Below are 21,627 nucleotides of genomic sequence, written 5' to 3'. Positions count from 1 at the left end.
GCTGGCAACTCAGGCCTCCGTGTTAGAGCATCAAGGCTTGTTGCCCGCAGCCCCGACGTGCCCCTGCACCCATGTGTCATCCTCGGCCCCATCGAGAGGGCCCTCGGAGCCTGTGAGGAAGGGTGTGCCTGGCGGGAGGGCAGTGGGGCTGCTGGGCGGGGTGAGTGTGCAACCCACCCACACACCCCGTGGTGCTCCGCAGCCTTTGGTCTGCCAGTCGCCCAGCAGGTCTTGGGGGCTTGGCTTCTGGAGAGGTGGTGGCGGTGTGGGGGGGTGTCCAGAGGCCCATCTGGACTTCCCTGGGGTTGAAGGTCACAAACATGGCCAGCTGTGGCACACGGGTGGCCAGCAGCACCAGACGGTCTGCAGGGCCACCCTTCCTCGGGGGGACAGGCATCATCCTTGTGCTGCCACGTCTGACCCCCTGTGTGGTCCAAGATGCCATCGTGTCACCTGTCACCCAGTCCCCACCACCCCAGATGGCCCTTCCCTGCTTGATCTCAACCTTCCAAGGTGGGCACTCCAGGCTGCTCCCCAATGGGGGTAGCTCAGGCAGCCCCCGCTGCAGGGGACAGCTTGGGGGCTTGGCCTGCCTGTGACCCGAGGCCGCCTAGCCTGGCTACTTTTCTTGGTTTGTGAAGGTCAGGTCTGACCACCGCCTGAGGGAGGGTCACCCCAGAAATATGCTTTCGGCCCCAGGAGCCCAGCCTGGGAGCCCCCAGCTTGTGATACTGTGAGCGCTCCTCAGGAGACACCCCCCCCAGGCTCCCCTGCCACCGTCTCTGCTCACCCTGCAGGGCCGCAGCATCTGGGGTCCCCTGAGGCCCCTGGAAGATGAGGGGCTGGGGACACTGGGACCTGGGGAGGGAGTTGGCTGCTTTAGTGTGTGTGGGGGGGATGGGAGCCACTCTGCAGAGCCAAGACCCCAGCAGGGACCCCTGTGTGCTGGGGGGTGGGGGGTTGCTCTCCTGCGCCAGCCCAGGAGAGCTCTGGCCCCGAATTCTCGGAGGCCCTGGCCTGTCTCTCCACCTCTGCCTTGGTTTGCCCTCCATGGTGGGTGTGCCGGTGGCGACCTAGAGCCTGTGCAGGGTCAGCCTCCGCCCTCCAGCCCTGACCTTCCTACACACCCCAGACTGGGCCCTACTCCCCGAGGCCACCCTCCCTGCAGGTGGCCAAGGCAGAGGGCGGGTATGTGTGTGGCCTGTGTTCCTTTGGAACTGGGAACATTCCAGGAGCCTGAGGACAATGGGGAAGCAAAGTTACCTCAAGAGCTGTGATGGTGGTCCCCACTATGGCTCAGCCACTCACCCTCAGAGGTGGTCCTGGAACACAGTGGGGGCCTTGCAGGCGGCTCAGGGCTGAAGAAGGACCTACTGTGTGGGGTTGGTGGTCCCAAGTGGGGCACAGACCGGCCTGAGGGCAGGGCGGGAGCGGCTGGGCACGCCACCCCAGGTGCCCAGGACACCTGCCGTGCTGAGGCCCGGGGCCAGCCTTGAGGCTCACCTGGCAAGTCCCAGGAAGAGCTGGTCCACGTCCAGCTTCCGGGTGATGGCACCTGCGGCCATGGAGAAGGTGGCCAGCTGGGCTGGCACGAGTCTCACCAGGACCTGGGCCTGGGATGGGCACTGCCCGTCAACCTGAACATAGCACCCCCTCCTGACACCTGTCAGCCCAGTCGTGCCCTGCGTCTGTCCTCCCACCTGTCTGCCTACGTCTCCCCTGCCCCCCGCCCCTGAACGCGCCTCGGGTTCCAGCCCTGCAGGTGCCGAGTTGGAGACAAGCTGTTTCCCAGGTGCCTGTCCAGCCTCAGCTGAGAGCTTGCACCCCTGCGGCCCTTGGATGTGTGTCCCCGCGACGGTGCCCACGCTGGGTTCACATACCTGTGAGGGAGACAGCGCCCAAGCCTGGGTCCGAAGATGGGCCCCCAGGGTCCCAGCCTGACCACTGGCTCTAGCCAGGGCCCCTTGAGCCCTGCCCACCCGCTGCCCCCAGTAACCGCCCCAGGACCCCGGACTACGGTGAGTGGGGCCCCCGAGGGTTAAGGTGGCCCTGTCCACCCTCTCTGACCCCAGACGACTTGCAGGTCAGGATGTTTCTGCAGATGCTCTGGGCACCAGCATTGGGAGCAGCAGGAAGACATAGCTGTAGCCCCTCATTCTGGGGTCAGGGCATGTGGGTGGGCTTGCTGTCCAGGCTCCCCCAGTGCCAGGGCTGCCCAGCCTGCCTGTTCCTACATCTGCCAGAAGGCATTGACGGAGGTGCCTGCCAGGACGGGGCTGGGACGGTGCCATCCACAACCAGCAGGAAGGGCCACAGGCACGGCTGGCTGCAGAGCACAGTGCCCTTGCTGCCACGCCCCGGGAGCCTGGGCCCCAGTCGGTGGCAGCAGTGGTTCACAGGAGGCAGCCGGGCAGAGTGGGGCAGCCGGGCATGAGGAACAGGAGTCACCTGGGCAAAGGGCAGTCCTGTGCCCCCTCTGCAGCCCCCAACTTAGGACAGCCCCATCCTCGGCCACAGCCAGCAGGGCCAGCTGAGTTGGGGTCAGGAAGTCTTCTTGGAAGTGGTGACCTGGAGCAGAGGCCACTGACGGGCTGGCCCCAGGCTCCGGGCACTGGGGGGAAGCCTTTTTGAGAAATCAGACCAGGAGCCAAACTCCTGAGCTTGGGGCCTGGCTCCTGCCCGCTGAGAACGTGCGTCCCGCCAGGGAGTTGGCTGCCCTTGGCCTCGCGGGGATTGTCAGACTCTGCAGCCACCACACCATTTCAGGTCCCCACGAACAGGGCATAATTTCGGCATTTATCCACATCCTTGCCAGCGCTTGTTAAATGATTGATTTTTACATCAATCTTCTTGTGGCATAACTTATGCACAATAAAGGCATCCATTTCAAGTTTACAGTCCAGGGAATTGCTGCCGTGGCACAGCAGAAGCAGATCCGACTGGGAACCATAAGGTTGTGGGTTCGACCCCTGCCTTTGCTCCGTGGGTTAAGGATCCGGCGTTGCTGTGAGCTGTGGTGTAGGTCGCAGACGCGGCTCGGATCCGGCGTTGCTGTGGCTGTGGTGGAGGCCAGCAGCTGCAGCTCCGATTCGGCTCCTAGCCTGGGAACCTCCATATGCTGCAAGAGCGGCCCTAAGGAGCAAAACAAACAAAAAAAAAAACAAAAAATAAAGTTTACGTTCCAAAGAGCTTTGGCCACTACGCATGCTCATGAAACCTCCCCTCCAGCCAAGACAGGCCACCTCCATCTCCCCCGAAAGCGTGCTCCCTGCGACTCCTACGAACAGGAGTCTTCAGTTTTAGCGAAGCTGCCTGGCCTCTGGCCACCACTGATCCACTTTTTGTCATAATGGATTGTTTTCAATTTAACACTGTTTTCCCCTTTTTAGGGCCGCACCCTAATCCCAGGCTAAGAGTCCAATCGGAGCTGCAGCTGCTGGCCTGCACCACAACCACAGCAACACCGGATCCTAACCCACTGAGCGAAGCCAGGAAGGGATCGAACCTGTGTCCTCAGGGATCCTACTCAGGTTCGTTAACCACTGAGCCGCGACGGGGAACACCCTCCGATTTAACATTCTTGCGGAAAGAGAATCATGCTCCGTGTAGGCTTCGAGGTCTGCCTTTCACTGGGCACAGTGGATGCTGGGACTCATCCTTCCCTGTAGGTGAGTGCAGGGGTCATCGGTCCCCTCTTTTCTTTTTTCTTTTTTGTTTTGTTTTGGCTTTTTTTGTTTGTTTGTTTTTTGCCATTTCTTGGGCCGCTCCTGCGGCATATGGGAGGTTCCCAGGCTAGGGGTCTAATTGGAGCTGTAGCTGCCAGCCTACACCAGAGCCACAGCAACGCAGGATCCGAGCCACGTCTGCAACCTACACCACAGCTCACAGCAACGCTGGATCGTTAACCCACTGAGCAAGGCCAGGGGTCGAACCCGCAACCTCATGGTTCCTAGTCGGATTCGTTAACCACTGCGCCATGACGGGAACTCCCTGTCCCCTCTTTTCTGACCTGTAGGCCGCTGAGTGAAAGTACCCATTTCATTTGTCCGTTGGTCTCTTGGTGGAAGTCGGATTTTCCCCATTTTTGGCCACAGTGTGTATTCACCTCTGGGGCTTTGCACACCCGGGCTGGTCTCTCTGGAGCAGTTACTTAGGATGCAGGAGCTACGGCTGGGGGTATGTTTAACCTCCTGAGAACAAGCCAGGCAGAAGCAGGTGTCACCCTGTGTTCCCGTCAGCTGACCCACACCCGAGACACACTGGTCTGGCAGTGCTGATGCCGTCTCGTCGGGGCCTCAGTAGATTCTTCCACCTGGACAATGAGCCACAGCCTCCCAGCTCTCCCTGTGCCGGCTCGTTGTCTCATTTTATCACAAGTGTGATGGTTTCTTTGTGTACACACTGCCTCTTGTTATTGTCCCGCAAAGACTGTCGCTGCTGCAGCGTTGGTGGGCCGTGAACTTGGTCAGATGTGAGCCGTGACCCCTGCCCCTCCCGAGGTCAGCCTCAGCCAGGTTGCCACGTGAGCTTTTCGAGTCTGCCTGGCACACTCGTGATTCGGGGGTCAGCCAGAAGCCTGGGCAGAGTGCATACACAGAACTTGGGGTCCCTGCCCCCCGTCTCTCCTTGTCAGCGTCTTCCTCTCACTCTCTGCTCTCTGGTTATTCTGGACTCTTCCTCTGGCTCCTTCAGCCAAAAAGGTGTCCAGATTTCTGCGGGAGCCTGAGCGGGCCACACCACAGGGTGGGGCCACCAACAGGGAGGGAGGGAGGCAGGGGGCCATCCGCCCATCGTCCCTCGAGTATCAATTTCTCTTTCCTCTACTCCCAGAGCCCTCAGGGAAGTGGCTTCTTACATTTGGTCCACAATTGTTCAGTTGTCTGCAGATGGGACTTTTTTCTTTCTTTCTTTCTTTTTTTTTGCTTTTTAGGGCCAAACCTGTGGCATATGGAGGTTCCCAGGTGAGGGGTCTAAACGGAGCTGCGGGTGCCAGCCTATACCACAGCCACAGCAATGCGGGATCCGAGCCGCACTTGTGACTACAGCACCGCTCACGCAACACCGGATCCTTAACCCACTGAGCAAGGCCAGGGCTCAAACCAGCCTCCTCCTGGATACTGGTTGGGTTCATTACCACTGAGCCACAAGGGGAACTCTCGAGACTTTTTTTTTTTTAAGATGCTTTAACCTGGCAGCCTTCCTGAAATCTGTATTAATTAGCATTTGGCTCGACTGCACGTAAGAGGAAGCCCAGCCTGTGGAGAAAAGTCAGAGATGGGCAGCCTGCCATGCGCAGATCAGCAAACAGAAACTTCTGCAGGTGTGCAGGGCCAATAGCTTCCACCCAGGAAACCCTCGTTCACAAAAGTATCAGAGGGCATGGGGGGCAGGGTGGCAGCTGCCAGGGACTCTGGCTCCAGGGGCACACACAAGGCTGCCGTGCAAAGTCAGGACGGGTACGGACGCTGGGGTGCAGCCCGCACAAGGACGCATGTTGTCCACCCTGCGGCCACAGCAGCAGGAAGTGTCCCCTTGGGAGGTGGCCCGGGCCCCAGGCCCTGCAGCCCCACCCGACCACTTCACACTGCCCTGAGCCCAGGGCTCACTCCTGGGAGTCACTGGCTGGCGGCCACCACCCAGAGCCCACTGACTCTGGCTTGGAGGGGTGGCCGGTCGAGACCCTGGCTGCCGCAGCTGGGAGACCACGCCCTGGCCTTGCCGTGTGACAGTGGCCTCTCTGCGGCACTGAGCCTCGGTTTCACCGCCTGAGAAATGGGAGAGTAAGAACCTAGGAGGAAGGCCTGGCTCTGGCACATGCCTGGTAGGTGAGGTCAGCCAGCCCGCGCTCCCCAGCCCGCGCCCACACACAGGGATCGGCTCCCCACCCGCACATTCCTGTGGCCCAAGCCCTGCGCCTCCCAGAGGCCAGCCAGGCCCCCTCCATTTCCCGCAACAGACCCCGGAGGCTCCGGTCTCTGGCCCACTGCTTCCCAGCTGAGGAACCCAAGCCCGAGGAGGCTCAGAACTGGCCACTGGCCCTGGGACACCTGTTGCCATGGGCAGGGCCCCCCAGATCCTGGGGGCCAGGCTCCTGAGGGCCTCATCCATGGGGGGTGGAGTCAGCAGGAGGACGTGGGGAGGGAGCTCCGTCAGTACCTGCAGCCAAGGGGCTCTGGCTCAGGGCAGGGACCAGGTGGAGGCTGGTACTGAGACCCACACGAGCAGGCTGGCGCGGGGAGGGCAGCCGCACCCTTGCCCCTCTCGGTTGCCTCCCCTGCGCTTGGGGAGTGGCAAGGACTATCTCCTTTGCTCTCAGAGGGCTGTGTCCTCAAGGTCAGCTCTACCCTGGCCCCAGCTGCTCCTGACACGCTGTGTGGTCCCAGGCCAGCCACATGGTATCTCTGTGCTTGGGGCAGACTCAGTGACCCTGCATCTAAGCATCTAAACCTGTGATCTGTGCCCCTGCCTGCCCTCATGAGAGAGGTCTGAGGCTGGCAGGGAATGTGGTCTGACTTCTTTTTTTTTTTTTTTTGCTTTTTTAGGGCCACACCCATGGCACATGGAGGTTCCCAGGCTAGTGGTCTAATCAGAGCTGCAGCTGCTGGCTTACACCACAGCCACAGCAATGTGGGATCCCAGCTGTACCTGTGACCTACACCACAGCTCATGGTAACACCAGATCCTTAACCCACCAAGCAAGGCCAGGGATCAAACCCACAACCTCATGGTTCCTAGGTGGATTTGTTTCTGCTGCGCCATGATGGGAACTCCGGGTCTTTTTCCATCCCTGTCGGCCAGACCCTGGGGACTGAAGTTGGGCTGGGTTGGGAGGGTCTGCATGTGGGGGTGACAGGTGGGGCAGGACAGAGCTTCAGCCAGTGTCCTGCAGCCACACACCTGCTGGCGGCTGTGAGCTCGTGGCTCTTGGGCTGGAGGCTGGAGCTGGCCACTCCTCTGTCACAGCCATAGCCACCTCTCCCTCTCATTCCACTCGGATGAGCCAGTGGCCCACCGAGCCCCCAGACCCCACTTGCTAGTGGGGAAGGGCAGGCCAGCATCTGGGCAGGTGGATAATGAGTGACAGATGACCAGGGGAAGCTAGTCTTCAAGGACTCCCATGGGACTGTCCCCAGGACCAGAAAGGGAAGCAGGGAAGGCTTGCAGAGGGAGACAGGGCTCTGCGTGGCGACTGCTCCCTTGTCACACAAACGCACCTGTCCTTGAATCGCACTTGGGCCACTCTGGAATCTGCAGCCCTAAGACACCTGGGGTGCCTCTGTGGGCCCAACCTGGCCTCCCCGGGGGGAGGGGGTGTGAAGCTTGTGGATTCTGGGAACCAGAGTGGCCGGCAGAGGCCCTGAGGGAGTGTCTCTGCCTGCGGTGCTGGGGTCCCTGGTTTCATGGGGCTGGAGCGGAGGCTGAGGGCAGACAGCAGGGGGAGGCACAGCTCCAGCCTGGTCTCACCCACCCCAGGGGCAGGCGCCTCACTTGACTGCCCATTTGCCCATTTTCTGGTCTGGGGGCCAGGTGGCGGAGGGGAAGCCTCCGCTGGGGCTTGGGCCGCTTCCCAGGATACTCTGCACATGCGCATGCGCTGGCTCTTTGCCCTGCAGAAGGAGGTTGCTGAAGCCTAAACTGACACAGGCCTGGGTGGAGGTTTGGGGGGTCCCCCTCTGGGCCTCCCTGCAGGGAGAAGAGTGTGGAAGGTGGTTTGGTCTCCTGCAGGCCCCCACCTGTCACCTGGGGACAATCTTCTCCAGGAAGAAGCTCCCATCCAGCTCCCACTCACACGGGTCTACAAGGCCCCCCACCCCGGGGAGTGCTTGGGGGTCTCCCCAGATTGCCCACCCCCTGCCCCACCCAAGGGGCTGGCAGGTGGAAAGGGGTGTCGTCTCGGCCCTGCCCAGGCCTCTGTCTTGGGAGGGATGTCAGCAGGAAACCAGGGGGCCTGCGAGCCCCTGGCCTTGTCCACGGGCCGGGGCCCTGAGTTTGCATGGAGCCCAGCACCTGGGACTGGGGTGTGAGGTGAGGACGGCCACGCTGCGGGTGAGGGGTCACTCAGCATGAGCCCCCAGCCCCGGGCTCCTCGGCTCCCCTGTTTCGAGTGGGGAAACCAAGGCCAGCCGGGGGCAGCCCAGCCTCCACACATGGAACTTGCCTGCCCAGCCCGGCCGGCCCTGCCCAGCCCTGCCCAGCCCTGCGGGTGGAGAGCCTGGGCTCTCACAGCTGGGGGCCGGGCTGACTCAGACCCAAGAGCCCCGGGCAGAGGGGCCGTCCATTCCCAGAGGGGGTGTGGCAGGAGGGCTGGTTGGTCCTGTGAGCAGGGCCAGAGGTGCACAGACGCCACCCTGGAGGCCCATGAAGGTTTGACCTGGGAGCCCCCGGGGGCCTTGAGACCCCAGCAGCCCCACAAGGCCTGGCACTGGCCTGGCACTGGCAGTGTGGGGGTGGGTGGAAGCTGCAGGGGCATCAGAGGGGCTGTTCTCCACAGACCATGGCCTTGCAGACGGCTCGGCCCCACCTGGGATCCCGGGGGACCCGCACTCCTGGAAGCCTCCTGCTCCTCCTTCTCAGCCTCGGTGAGTATGGAGGGGGCTGCCGCAAGACGCTGGAGAGCCAGAGAGCTGGGGGCAGAGAGGCTGGAGGGCGCGGGGCCTCAGGAGAGGCTCTGTCTGCTCTAGGCATGCTCCCCTGACTGCGGGCAGTGCCCCCAGCCCCGACCCTGGCAGACTCCCCTGAGTCTATGCAGGTGCCTCGTGTCCCGGGCAGGTCGTCAGCCAGATCTCTGCCCCCAGGCGGGACTGTGTCCCGCATCCCCGCTGGGCTCCCGCTAGACCCCCACACTGGACCCCCATGCCCTACGGAGTTGGAGGCTGAGGCCAAACTGAGGGTGCCCGTGGGACAGGGTCTGCCTGTCCTGGCAGCAGCATCCCAGGAGGAGGCCGTGGGAGGCTCGTGCTCTCCGCCGGGGTCTTGTGGGCCGTGACCCCATGGAGGGAGGGGCTTGACCCTCTGCATCCACAGCAGGAACTGTGCAGGGGGCTGGGAGGGGCCGGCCTCCTTCCTCCCCAGGGTGGGGGGTCTCATCGAGCCTGTGTCCCCTCCCCCGCAGGGTGGGTGCCACCTTCCAGGGCCCAGGCTGCAGACACGGGACAGGTAAGGCCCCTCTGGGGAATCAGGGGAGGGTGTTCTGGCCCTGGGTGGGGGTCCTCGAACCCCAGGCCCCTTGCGGCTCATCCCAGCCCTGCTCTGTTCTTAGGGTGTCCTGATCCCATGGCTGCAGCACACCTCCAGGGATCTGTCCTGGCAGCCGCCTGAGCTGACGGCCATCCGTCCAAGGGCTCAGGGGGGCACAGAGAGTGAGTGCAGAGCCCACCCCTGTCGGGGGTGGGGGGCTGGCATTGGGAGGGCTCACCTGCCCACACCTGTGGCCCTTTCTGACCCCTCGGCTCATCCAATCATGACAACCCAGGAGAGCCACCGCAGTGCCTCATGGTGCTGTTGGGTAAATGAGGACTCGCGCAGCGTGGATGTGGGAGGAAGAGGAGGATGATGGGAAAATCCCAGCCCCTGCCCCTTGCCTGCCCCTGCAGAGCGGGCCTGCCCCCCGGGGCGGAAGGCCCAGGTGGTGGATGAACACCTTGTGTTCTACGAGGATTGGGAGCTGGAGGCCTGTGTGGATGGGGCCCTGCTGGCCGATCAGATGGACCAGGTGAACCTGGTCCCCTTCACCTACGAGCAGCTGCATGTCTTCAAGCTCAAACTGGATGAGGTAACTCAGAGCCCCCGCCTGCCCGCTGCAGCGAGGCCTCCCCAGCCGCCCGGGGAGGGGCGGCGGCCCTCACAGTCGCTCCCCCCCCCCGCCCCCCCAACAGCTCTACCCACAGGGCTACCCCACCTCCCTGGTCCAGCGCCTGAGGTACTTCTTCCTCTCGGTCACCCCCGAGGACATCTGCAAGTGGAATGTGACATCCCTGGAGACCGTGAAATCTCTGCTCAAAGTCAGCAAAGGGCGCGGGATGGATGCACAGGTAACTGGCTGTGGGGGCGGGCGGGGCAGGAACAAGGGTGTGAGGCTGTGGGGGCCTGGGGGGCACGGGGGTGAGGCTGTGCGGGCCTGGGGGGCGCGGGGGTGAGCTTGTGCGGGCCTGCAGGGTGTGGGGTGTGAGCTTGTGTGGGCCTTGGGGAGCGTGGGGTTGTGAGGCTGTGCGGGCCTGGGAGGCACGGGGGGTGAGGCTGTTCGGGCCTGGGGGGCGCGGGGGGTGGGCTTGTGTGGGCCTTGGGGGGTGTGGGGTTGTGAGGCTGTGTGGGCCTTGGGGGCGCGGGGGGGTGAGCTTGTGCGGGCCTGGGGGGCATGTCTCTGCCCCATGCCACTGAGCGGCCTCCTCCCGCAGGTGGCCGCCCTGATTGCCCGCTATGTAGGGGGAGGGGGCCAGCTAGACGGCGCCACCTTGGACATCCTAGCTACTTTCCGCCCTACCTACCTGTGCTTCCTCAGCCCTGAGCAGCTGAGCTCTATACAGCTCAGCGTTGTTCGGTGAGTCCTGGGTGCTGCCGGGTGTGGTGGGTGTGCTGCGCTCTGCGCTCACTGTCCTGTCCTGTGCTGCCTCCCCAGGGTGACCAGGCCCCCGGACCTGGACGCGTGCAGCCCCCTGCAGGTGGCTGTCCTCTATCCCAAGGCCCGCTCTGCCTTCCAGAACATGAGTGGGTCTGAATACTTGGCGAGGATCAAGCCCTACCTGGGTGAGCCCGGCACGACGTGGGGATGGGCACGATGCCTGCTGGTGGTGTGTCCGGGGGTCAAGGTGCCCTCTGTCCCTCCAAGTGTGTTTGGGCTGAGACCCTGTGAGCTCTCCACAGCTCCAGCCTCTCCTCCAGCCCCGGGGTCAGGTGGTCAGTGGGCAAACCTGAGGCCCAGGAATTCCTCAGGAAATGGAAGTGAGGGTGAGCCTGGGGGCTGTTGCAAGGACTCACACTTGGGGGTCCCTCTCCCTGTGGGTAGGTGGGGCCCCCACGGAGGACCTGCGGGCTCTTAGTCGGCAAAACATTAGCCTGGACATGGCCACATTCAAGAAGCTGCAGACGGAGGTCTTGCGGGTACGGCTGAGTGGGCGGGGCAGGGGCGGGGCCGGGGCGGGGTCTCTAGGCGCGGAGTGAGGGCGAAGTGCCGGCAAAGCGCCCCCCCAAGTCTGGAGGAGCCAAGGCAGGGTCGGGGGTGGGGAGGGGCAGCATGGGGTGCTTTGGACACCGCAGAGGCCAGCAGCCTTCCGGGAAAAGGCAGCTGGACCCGGACCCCTGTCTGGGCCTCTGGCAGAAGCTGACCATCACTGAGGTGCAGAAACTTCTGGGTCCACACCTGGCGGGCCTGAAGGCGGAGGAGGAGAACAGCCCTGTGCGCGACTGGATCTCCCGGCAGCCGCAGGACGACCTGGACCGGCTGGGGCTGGGGCTCCAGGGCGGCATCCCCAACGGCTACCTGGTCCTGGACATCAACATCCGAGGTGGGCTGGGCTGACGGCCCTGGGTGGGATCCGGGCAGAGCGGAGGGGAAGGTCTGAGCTGCCCCCTCTCTGTGCAGAGGCCCCCTCGGGAGGCTCCCACCCCCTCAGACCAGGACTTGCATCTGTGCTCACGCTGACCCCAAGTCTGCTCCTGGCCTTGATCCCGAAATGAACCCTTGGCTGCACCCTGGGGACTGGACCCTACTGTGGAGACCCCGCCTGGCGAGAGCAGACCTGGTGGTCCCACCCGAGGACACCAGAGCTCAATAAAAGACCTGTTCCCACTGGAAGCAGCGCCCTGTGGTGCTTTGAAGACTGGGTGGCGGAGCCCTGACAGCCGGGACCCTGGCCGCCTGGCTCCTGGGGGTGCAGCCCCTCCTCTGCATGTAGGAAGGGACTGGACTCCAGGCAGGAGGGCCCTTGTCCCCTTCCTGATGCTGCGTCCCTGTCCAGGTCTCCCCCAGGCCAGGTCAACATTCGGGGTGGCTTCCGGTGACACTGCCACCCCAGGGGCTGGCAGGCGGTTGTCCTGACCCCAGCCAAGAGGGTCCTGGGTCCCTTCTCAGGCTCAGAGCAAAGGGACAGGCAGGATGGTCAGCTTGTCTTTTATTCAAAGTTCGGCAAAGTCAGTCCACAGACGTCCCCTCCCCAGCCCCAGTTTTTAGAAGAAGCCAGAAGGCAAGGCCGGCGCCCCCCCCCCCCCCCCCCCCGGCTGAGGCAGTGGCCCCGGGCCCAGGGCTTCAGTCTGGCTCCTGTTCTTGGAGCTGGGTGTGGGCAGGGGCTGGCCCTGTAGGTCCTAGGATGTGGGACATGGCCAGGTCCCCTGGGCCTGGAGCTGGCATCTCGGCCTGGCCAGGCGTCCAGCTCCACCTGCCAGCGCCAGCTTTCCTGCTTGTGGTGCTGGGGCAGCACTGTCCTTGGAGGCCATGTGAGCAGTCCCAGCTGGGCCACAGTGTGCCCCTATACAGCAGCCACAGGAGGCCTGAGGGCAGGGCCACAGCAAGTGGCAGGTGACCCAGGGGGACAGGTGGGCTGCCTGTAGGTGGAACATGGAGGGAGCACCCTTCAGTCCTGCCGGGAGCCCAGGGCACACACCAGCCCTGTGGGTGGGGAAGAGCAAGAAGGACCCCCAAGGACGGCTGCTCTTTTTGTCTCTGACCGGGCCCTCAAAGCTTCCCACCCCCTACTTTCTGCAGCTCAGCAGGTCTTGGGGGAGGGCAATTCTGTCCTTCTCTAACTCAACCGGCGATGCAGGGGAAGCCAGTGTCACCCAGATGTCGCCGAGAAGGCAGATGGAAAGAGTCTGACAACAGAGAATGGGACTGGGCGCAAGACAGAAGCCAGGATCGCCTGGGGCACACAGGGCAGAGGGGGGACAGTCCCTGGGAGGAGGGGGAGGGCCAGCGTACCTGAGCTGGGGGCATGGCCCCCAGGCCGGTGGGAGGTGAGCCCTGGATGGGGAGTCCAGAGGGTGGTGCTGGGGGTCCCGGTGGTCGAGTGGGTGGGTCTGGTGGGGCCGGTGGGGTGTTTGTCCAGGCCCAGCTCGCCCAGGGCCGACTGGTTGAGGCTGCGGAGCCAGGAGCTAATGGTGGGGTGGCTGCGGGCCTTCTGCAGGTCCCCCACGTTCTGGCCCAGCAGCGTCGTCACGTTGCCCACGCTCAGGCTCTGCGAGGGGAGCGAGGGGGTCGTGGGCGGAGGGGCCGGGTCAAGGCTTAGCCCGAGGGCAGGGGTGAGACCTGCAGAGGGAGCCTGGAGAAGCGGCCTGGGGCCCCGCGAGGCCCGCACACCTCTGACTTTGGGCTCCCCGGTTGGGCCAGCCCCGCCCCACGCCCTGGCGGGCAGCCCCCCGGGCCCACCTGCAGCACCCGGGGGTTCAGGTTGGTGAAGGTATCGATGTCCATGGAGACGTTGGCCTGGGCCAAATGCCGCAGCTCCTCCACCGGGGCGCCGCCTGGGGGCGGGGCAGCCATGAGGGAGGGCGGGGCCTCGGGAGGGCGGGGCCTCGGGAGGCGTGCCCCACGCAGGGCGGGGGCTCACCGAGGTAGGGACGCATGAAGCGGTAGTAGGCGGCCGTGGTCCTGGCGCTGCCGAAGGCCTCGCGGGCTTTGGCGTAGAGCACGTTCTTGCGGCTCTGAGGGCAGGAGGAGACATCCAGGGCCCCCGCCAGCCTGGGGAGCGAGGGAGGCTGATGGGCTGGCCGGAGCCTCTCCTCTGGACGCCGGGCCTGGTCGGCTCTCCCTGGACCACAGCTTCCCTCTTGCCCTCTCCTAGGCTGAATAGTGTCTCCCCCGAATTCGCGTCCCCCCAAACCTCACAATGTGACCTAATTTGGACATAGGATCTTTCCTATTGGGAGATGTGATCAAATTAAGACAGGGGCCATGCTGGAGTTCCCGTCCTGGCTCAGATGTTAACGAACCCGACTAGCATCCATGAGGACACGGGTTCGATCCCTGGCCTCGCTCAGTGGGTTCAGGATATGGCGTTGCTGTGTGAACTGTGGTGTAGGTCGCAGACATGACTCAGCTCTCGTGTTGCTGTGCCTGCTGCAGCTCCGATTAGACCCCTAGCCTGGGGACCTCCATATGCCACAGGTGCAGCCCCAAAAAGACCAAAAAAAAAAAAAAAGGTGAAATAAAGAGTGGAGTGGGCTCCGAGGGGTGGGGGTGGGTGGCTGGGGGGCTCACCGGAACTCTGAGGGCCTGATAGCCTGGATCTGCTGGGGGCTCATCCAGCAGAGGCGGGAGCCCCCAATAGCCACGAGCAGGGCGCCCGTGACAGTGCCGTTGTGGTCCAGAAATTTCTGCAGCACGGCCTGCGAGCAGGGGTGAGGTCAGCAAGGCCAGGTCAGAGGGCCCCCCTGCCTGTCCCCCCTGCCCTCACCTCAGTCTGGTTCTCCAGGGCCCCATCTGGGGACAGCAGGGCCACGACCGTGTCCTTGGACGTGACGTGCCACTGGCCGATCTCCGCGCGGGAGTAGAGGTAGGCCAGCGAGGGGATGAGCCGCAGCTGATCCTCAGGGAGGCCGCCGGGGTAGACCTGCGGTGCGGGATGGGGTGGGGGGGGTCAGGCCACCCGCCAGACTCCCACCTGCCTCTCAGTGCTGGTCCCTAGCACACCTGCATCAGTTTGGCCTTGACGACTTGCTGGCACTCGGCAGGCAGTGGCTGCTGCAGCAGGGGGTCCAGGTTGGTCCTGAGCATGCGGCTGTCAAGGCAGGACTCCAGCTGAGTACAGTCGTAGCGCACCAGGAAGAGGTCATCGTGCAGCATGGCCGCGGTGATGTCGCCACGGGTGCAGGGTCTCCCTGGAGCTGGGTAGGGTGTGGGCATTGAGGACCTGGCTGGCTGGCCTCAGCTTGAGCTGACCACTGTGGCTGCCTTCGGGCCCCACTTCCTAACCTTGACTCTCCCCAAGCTTGAGCCCTAGCCGAAAACCTGGCCTAGACCAGACTAAGTCAACTCTGAGCCGACCTCAGCTCCCAGTTCTGCCCCACTGGACTCTGCCCACGCCCCCCCAGCCTGGACGCAGACCCTGGGCCAGGCTAAGGAGGCCCAGGCAGAGGGGTCTGTGTCTCTGGTGCCCCCCCTGGGGGGACGAGCCGGATCGGGGTGTCCGCAGGCCATGGCCACACTGACCTGTGTGTCGCTTGGGCCGTGAGGACACCAGTTTGGCCTTGGCCTTGAGGAAGCCGGTGACGAAGCGCTGGGCGTCACGCTGGCTGAGCTGCCCTGCCCGGTACGCGGCCACTATGCTGCCAAAGAAGTCCAGGCCCACGGCCTGGCAGGCGGGCCTGGAGAGTCCACATCCTGGGGTGGGCCACCAGGGCCCCCGGGGCCCTCCTCCCTCCCCACAGACAGAAGCTCTGTGATCGAGAGCGAGGGGCACGCCCCTTGGGCATCAGAGTGGCCGTGCAGCTGACCCTCAGGCCCGGACAGGCTGGTGGCAGGTCGGCTGGCTCGCCCACCCACCCCAGGGTGCCATCCTACCTCCTGAACCTGTACCCACAGGCCGGGGCTGATGTAGGTGGCCAGGGGTCCCAGAGCCTGCAGCCCCTCCAGGTCCCAGGAGCCAGGGAGCCTGGGGAGTGGAGGGGGCTGTGTCGGACCCTGAGCAGCCCCCAGACCCTTGAAGGTGCCTGCCTCCCTGCATGCAGTTCCCTGGGCTGCCCAGCAGAGACTCCGATGCCAGGCCTCTGGGAGGGGGGATTTCAGGGCCCAGCACGGGTGGCAGCCCCCCAACCCACACCCCACAGGCTGTGGGGCCCCGGTGGGGTGGGAGCTGGGCCAGAGGTTGGAGGTCCTGTGATGCGGGAGAGGCCTGGGCAGCGGTGACGGGCCCACCCACCCGAGCGCACTCCTGCCGCTGGCCAGCAGCCTGTTGAGGGCGGCCTGCTGGGCGTCCGTCAGCCGGGGGCAGCATCGCAGGTTGTGCAGCACTTGCGGGTCTGCGGCCGCGATGCTGGAGGCGTCCATGTCACACACCAGGGCCCCGAGAAGCAGCAGGTCAGAGGCGCTGAGCCTCGGGCGGGGCCCTCCCTGCGGGACAGCAAGTCTGCGTGGGCCTGGTCCCACTGCCCATCGCCCGACCTGTCCCCGCCCGGCCGGCCCGTGGCACCTACCAGGCAGGCCAAGGCCCTGTGCTGCAGGGCGGCCCTCTGGTCCGGCAGGTTGGCCAGCAGCTCCGTGTCACCCTGGGCGGCACGGCGGATGAAGGCCCGGCAGTCGGCTTCTGTCACCTGCGTCAGGCTGTGGGAAGGTTGGGGGCTATGGGCGGTGGGAGCTGGGGGTGCCCTGCGTGATGGGATCCCTGGGGAACGAGCTCGGCCCGTGTGGCCAGGGCTGGGCAGGGAGGGCACTCACTCATAGAAGAGCAGCAGGTCGGGGGGGTGGAGCTCGAAGTCGCCCTGGAGGCCTTGCCAGGCGGCCAGGTTGGCCAGGCAGCTGAGCTGGGCAGGGTGGGCAGGATGTCACTTCCTCACCCGTCCAGGGGCCTGCCCAGCACCCTCCCCTCAGCGTGGGGCCCTCCCTCAGGCCCAAGCCCCCGCCCACCTGTCAGCCCCCACGCCCACCCTCCCTGAGGGCTCTCTGACACAGGACCGCACGGCTTCCTCGTCCTGCCTCAATGTCCACACGAGCAGTGGCTCTGAACCCGTCACCCCCAGCCTGAGAGCCCCCTCCCCTCCGGCATCGGTCCCTTGCCCACCGCAACCCCCATAGCACTGCAGGGACTCACTAAAAGTCCAGCACCCCCCCAGCCCTGGCTGGACGCCTGGTCCCCCCATGTGGCTTGCCCTGAGGCCTTTTCAAATTCATTACTAATTTTTTTTTCCTTTGGCCACACCTGCGGCACGCAGAGGTCCTAGGCCCAGGAATGGAACCCGTGTCACACATCAACCCAAGCTGTTGCAGTGACAGCTCCAGGTCCTAAATCTGCTGCACCACCAGAGAACTCCCGGAACGCATTGCTGATTTTACACGCGTTTTATAACATGACGAGATGGTGGTTTTCCTTCCCTCTTTAAAACTCAGGGGCTTGTGACGCTTGGGTGAGCTAGGGGTCCAGGTGGGCTCAGCTGGCCCTTCTTGGAGCCCAGGTAGGGGAGAGGCCAGCAGGCGGGAAGACCCCCAACCCCTGGATCCTGGAGGGCCGGCTGCAGGTGCCAGACCAGATGGAGGCCGGGTAGGCAAACAAGAACAAGAGGTGGGGTCTGCGGGCCGCGGGTGGGGAGTCCTAGAAGCGGCCCGAGGGGGGCTGCGCTGGAGAGTCACCCGAGGGACGGAGAAGCTGACCACAGAGGCTGGCTTCCTGTCTGTCAGGACCTGAGAGGCACATCGCGGGCTGGCCCAGACACGGTGGTGCCGCTGTCCAGCACGGTCCCTGCTGTCCCCCTGCCCCCAGGGCCCTGCTCCACAGAGTCTGCCCTGCCCTCCCACCCAGGCACTCTGGGCAGCCGCGGCCACTGACCTGCCAGGCTCTGAGGAAGACCCGCTGTGTTGCCATCCGCCTGATTAGAGCGGCAAGCTGCTCCCGAGACAGCTGGCTGGCCGGCTGGCACCAGAAGCCTTGCAGGAAGGAGGTGTTGGCACTGGGCAGAAAGGAGGGGCAGAGAGAGTGGGGGGCTGGGGGCGCCCCCAGACTGCAGCATGCGGGGTGGTGGTAAGACACCTCAACATGGGGGTGTGGGCGCAAGGCTCGGGCCTCCAGCACATGCACACGCACGCGTGCACGCGTGTCTCCCCAAGGCGCACGGTTGGTGCCAGGCCCTGAGCACTGAGCGGGGATTTCAAGTGGCCCCATCCAGGAGTTCCCCTCGTGGCTCAGTGGTAAGGAACCCGACTAGTATCCATGAGCATGCGGGTTTGATCCCTGGCCTTGCTCAGGGGTTTAAGGATCCAGTGTTGCCTTGAGCCATAATGCAGCTCGCAGACACAGCTCGAATCCAGCGTTGCTGTGGCTGTGGTGTAGGCTGGCAGCTGCAGCTCCAATTGGATCCCTAGCTGGGAACTTCCATATGCTGCAGGTATAAAAAGACAAAACAAAAAACAAACAACAAACAAAACGGGAGTTCCCGTTGCGGCACAGCAGAAGTGAATCTGACTTGGAACCTTGAGGACACAGGTTTGATCCCTGGCCTCGCTCAGTGGGTTAAGGATCCAGCAGTTGCCATGAGCTATGGTGTAGGTTGCAGGTGCGGCTCGGATGCTGTGTTGCTATGGCTGTGGTGTAGGCTGGCGGCTAGAGCTCCAATTTGATCCCTAGCCTGGGAACCTCCATGTGCTGCAGGTGTAGCCCTAAAAAGCAAAAAACAAACAAGAACAAAAAGCCTCATTCAGTCCCTGGGTCTGTGCTTCATCCAAGCCCGTGTTCCAGAGCTCAGGGCTCTGTGGTCCTGGTGATGGCTGAGAGTTTGGGGGACACCGGCTGGGTGAATGCAGCCAGGCCTTCCTCCTGACGTGAATTGAGTAAGATCTGTGCGTGGGGACAGGGTCGGGCCTCATGTGACCTTAGCCTGGCCCAGCTGGTCCAACTTGGCCTCTGGCTCTGCCTGATCCGTCAACTGATGGATGAATCGATGGGTGGCAGATCAGTAACCTCCCGCCCCCACACACACAAGACCCCTGGACAGTCTCAGTTTGGGGCTCGAGAGGGAAGCCAGGCTTGGGGTGCAAAAAAGAAAGCTGGGGCCTCAGGGCAGGAAGTGATTGTCTGCCAGGCCGAGGAGGGCGACCCCAGCCCCCGATGGCCTGGGGACCTCTTTCAGCCCTGTGGGTGTGACTCTGAGGCCATCTTGGGCCAGTGACCTGGGCAGGCCAACCAGGCCCTGCACGTCGGAGCCCTGCCCCGGCCACGCCCGGCCCCTCACCAGCAGGCCCCGGAGATACCCCTCCTTCTCACTCCCACCCAGGCTGGCAGGGGACTCCGCTTCAGGAAACTGGGTGGTGGGCTCAGAGCCTCGCTTACCTGACCCACAGGTCGGCCCAGCTGGCATCCAGCCCTCCCTGAGAGGTGCCCTCGGCCTGGGGATGAGAGCAGTGGGCTGTGAGTGACACCAGGAGGGCGAGGCCCGGGCTCACCAGGGCACCTGGAACAGAGCAGGACATGAGCACGTGGGTGAGAGTGGCCAGCGTGCGTCTGCCCGGGGCTCCCTGCATCCTAGGAGCATGAGCCCCCCGACACGGAGGCCTCGGGGGCTCACAGTGCCGGCCAGCCGTGTGTGCCAGCCTGGGCCTGCGTGCTGCACCTCTGCCCAGGTGACTGTGTGAGCATGTGTCCACCTGCACACACAGCGCTGATGCTTCTGACGAGGTGTACACACGGGTGGTGGATTCATACATGTGGCGGGGTGTGCACGTGTGTGGCGGTGTGCACACGTGTGTGAGGCTAAGCAGGCAGGTGTAGCTGGTGGCATGTAAGTGTGTGCCTGGATTTTTTTTTTTTTTTGTCTTTTTAGGGCCGCACCTGCGGCATATGGAGGTTCCGAATCGGAGCTGTAGCTGCCAGACTACACCACAGCCACAGCAACGTGGGATCCAAGCTGCATCTGCGACCTACACCACAGCTCACAGCAATGCTGGATCCTTAACCTGCCGAGCGAGACCAGGGATTGAACCTGAGTCCTCATGGATACTAGTTGGGTTCGTTGACCACTGAGCCATGATAGGAACTCCTTAAGTGTGTGTCTGGAAGCACATGCACATACATGTGACAGCCTGTACGTGTGCCTGCCGGTGTCCACGTGTATGTACCTGGCAGGTGGGCATGTGTGTGGACCCCACGCTCCACCCTGGGGCCTTGTCTTCACAGTCTGAGCCCCAAGACCCCCAAGCAGAGGGACAGGTTTTGGCCACCTCCTCCTCCTGCCCTTTGGTCCTCAGTGCCTTCTCGCAGTGCCCCCCGTGGCCCTGATCTGGCCACGCCAGGACCCCCAAGCCCAGTGCCCAATCCATGCCAGCCCCTCCCCTTCCCGGAGCTCTACTGGGGGACTCGGGCAGGGGCAGGACCTCTGAGAAGAGGCTCAGGAGGAAGGAGGGGCGACCCTGTCGCCGGGAAGCTGGTCATGGGGGCTGCCCCCCAAGAGGAGGAAGGAGAGTCAGCTCACCTGCTCTGGGGCCCATGGCTCGAGGTGTGCACGGTCGTCCTGGCAGGAAGGTATTGGGGTGGCAGGCAGGGGTCCAGGTTAGGCTGGAGCGGAGACAGGAGGCAGTGAGGCCAGGGCAGGGTACAGAGGGGAGGTCGCCATCCAGGGTCCCACAGAAGAGGTGCCACGCAGGGCAGGTGACCCCAAACCTTGGGCTGCAGCCCTGTCTTGTCACTTTTGGGGAGAGCACAACCCACAAGCCGCATCTTTGGAACAAAGGGGGTGAGGGGGTGGGGGATCCAGGCCAAATTCCGGGGCCTTTCTTATCACAGTTCGGGGCCCAGGGGACCTGCGGGCTGGGCTCCGGGTCTCCAGTGGACACATCTCTTGACAGCTCTTGGTGGGGGGTGAGTGGTGGTCCCAGGGCGTCCCTGTGGCAGCTGAGGCGAGTGGCCTGGTGGCACCCCCTGCCCTGGTGCAGCCCTGGCTCCACCCCTGCACCTGGCAGCCCAGGTATTGCCCATCCTCTCTCAGGGCCTCCGACGCCCAGTGGGACCTGGCCTGGGGAACCACCCGCATGCAGCCCCGATCATGCTGGAGACCAGGAGAGTGAGTCCTGGGGTGGGGTTGCGCCAGGGAGCCTGGTCCACGCTGCTGGCTCCTGGGCCACACACTTGTCTGGGCTGCCAGCTTGGGGCACCTGTGGGCCTCTGGACTCTGCACAGCCCGGGAGGAAGGCAGGGAGGTTACTACCTCACGAACGGGGCAAGACGGTGGCTCAGAGGGCCTCAGGTACCTGCCCAGGGCTGCTCAGAGGCCAGAATCACAGCTGGGACCCTATGCGTCCCGCCCCAGCCCCTGTCCCTCACCTGAGCACTAAGGATTCCGTCTGTCCTAGAGGGAGGCTGCTCCAAGCCCAGGCGGCGGATGTGGCAGATGCGGGCACCTTGTAGACCAGGCGTCAAGGGCTCCAGATACCGGCGCTCCCAGCCTCCCTGGCATCAGCTCCTGCAACTGAGCCTCGGGGTGCAGGGGTGGTGCAGGCTGGGGGCACTGGGGTCTCCACTCATCTCCATGCCTTGCTCAGCACCCTGCCCTGCCGGCCACCCACTCCCGCAGCAACACCCGCCAGGTAGGTGCGTAGGGGAGGGGCCGGGGCTATGCCAGGTGACGCTGCCTTGTCAGCCCCTGGGGGCCCCAGGCGCAGCGGGCACCTGCTCCCAAGCCCAGGGGAGCTGGAGGCTTAGCTCACTGTTGGCAGCTGCCCAGGGCACACGTCTCCTCACTGGGGGGCCTGGCTCAGCGGTGTTCCTGCCCGAGGGTCGTGTGTGGGCTTGCACACGTGCACACCTGCGCTTGACTGTGTGCTGGCATCTGTGTGTGAGCACACCTGTCCATATGTGTGCACCCAGGAGCACATGCATCTACATGCGTGTGTGGTGCACACAGGGCATGTCTGTCCCTGGCAGGGACCTTAGGCACATGCGGACCCCCCCATGGCACTTGGATTGGGTGACATGCGTAGCATGTTTCTGTGCTGTGGAT

At 64.0% G+C, this 21,627-nt stretch overlaps 2 protein-coding genes across 3 annotated transcripts; one reads left to right on the top strand and one right to left on the bottom strand.

Moving 5' to 3' along the window:
- Positions 1 to 3,507: 3,507 nt before the first annotated feature.
- On the top strand, positions 3,508 to 11,791 carry LOC125127664 (mesothelin-like). 2 transcript variants are annotated; one of them, XM_047781039.1, is made up of 11 exons: positions 3,508 to 3,668; positions 8,492 to 8,579; positions 9,113 to 9,156; positions 9,260 to 9,359; positions 9,594 to 9,772; positions 9,876 to 10,031; positions 10,395 to 10,537; positions 10,616 to 10,743; positions 11,003 to 11,097; positions 11,315 to 11,501; positions 11,579 to 11,791. In XM_047781039.1, exons 2-11 carry the CDS (start codon positions 8,495 to 8,497, stop codon positions 11,671 to 11,673), a joined length of 1,212 nt encoding a protein of 403 aa, XP_047636995.1. In that variant the 5' UTR covers positions 3,508 to 3,668; positions 8,492 to 8,494; the 3' UTR covers positions 11,674 to 11,791. The 2 variants fall into 2 exon arrangements, with proteins under 2 accessions (XP_047636995.1, XP_047636994.1); XM_047781038.1 differs by lacking the exon at positions 3,508 to 3,668 and adding an exon at positions 6,866 to 8,364.
- Positions 11,792 to 12,224: 433 nt separating this feature from the next.
- LOC125126782 (mesothelin-like protein) lies at positions 12,225 to 21,582 on the bottom strand. Its single transcript, XM_047779179.1, has 16 exons — positions 20,952 to 21,582; positions 20,104 to 20,186; positions 18,966 to 19,086; positions 17,469 to 17,589; positions 16,364 to 16,449; positions 16,123 to 16,249; positions 15,849 to 16,039; positions 15,491 to 15,581; positions 15,140 to 15,281; positions 14,621 to 14,808; positions 14,385 to 14,540; positions 14,189 to 14,316; positions 13,539 to 13,669; positions 13,358 to 13,452; positions 12,911 to 13,166; positions 12,225 to 12,537 (listed from the first exon to the last, which is right to left on the bottom strand). Exons 2-16 carry the CDS (start codon positions 20,117 to 20,119, stop codon positions 12,242 to 12,244), a joined length of 2,145 nt encoding a protein of 714 aa, XP_047635135.1. The 5' UTR covers positions 20,120 to 20,186; positions 20,952 to 21,582; the 3' UTR covers positions 12,225 to 12,241.
- Positions 21,583 to 21,627: the final 45 nt, after the last annotated feature.

The sequence above is a fragment of the Phacochoerus africanus genome, chromosome 5 (genome assembly GCF_016906955.1).
Source record: "Phacochoerus africanus isolate WHEZ1 chromosome 5, ROS_Pafr_v1, whole genome shotgun sequence".
In the NCBI taxonomy this organism is placed as follows: domain Eukaryota; kingdom Metazoa; phylum Chordata; class Mammalia; order Artiodactyla; family Suidae; genus Phacochoerus; species Phacochoerus africanus.
Note: the sequence above shows the minus strand (reverse complement) of the source record. Positions and strands in the feature narration are given on the sequence as shown.

Coding starts and splice junctions, on each gene's coding strand:
- LOC125126782 (XM_047779179.1), bottom strand. Junction 16,250..16,363: donor GACCTGCTGCTCTTCTATGA/GTGAGTGCCCTC, acceptor ACCTTCCCACAG/CCTGACGCAGGTGACAGAAG. Junction 13,670..14,188: donor ATCAGGCCCTCAGAGTTCCG/GTGAGCCCCCCA, acceptor CTCGCTCCCCAG/GCTGGCGGGGGCCCTGGATG.
- LOC125127664 (XM_047781038.1), top strand. Junction 10,538..10,615: donor ATACAGCTCAGCGTTGTTCG/GTGAGTCCTGGG, acceptor CTGCCTCCCCAG/GGTGACCAGGCCCCCGGACC. Junction 10,744..11,002: donor GAGGATCAAGCCCTACCTGG/GTGAGCCCGGCA, acceptor CCCTGTGGGTAG/GTGGGGCCCCCACGGAGGAC.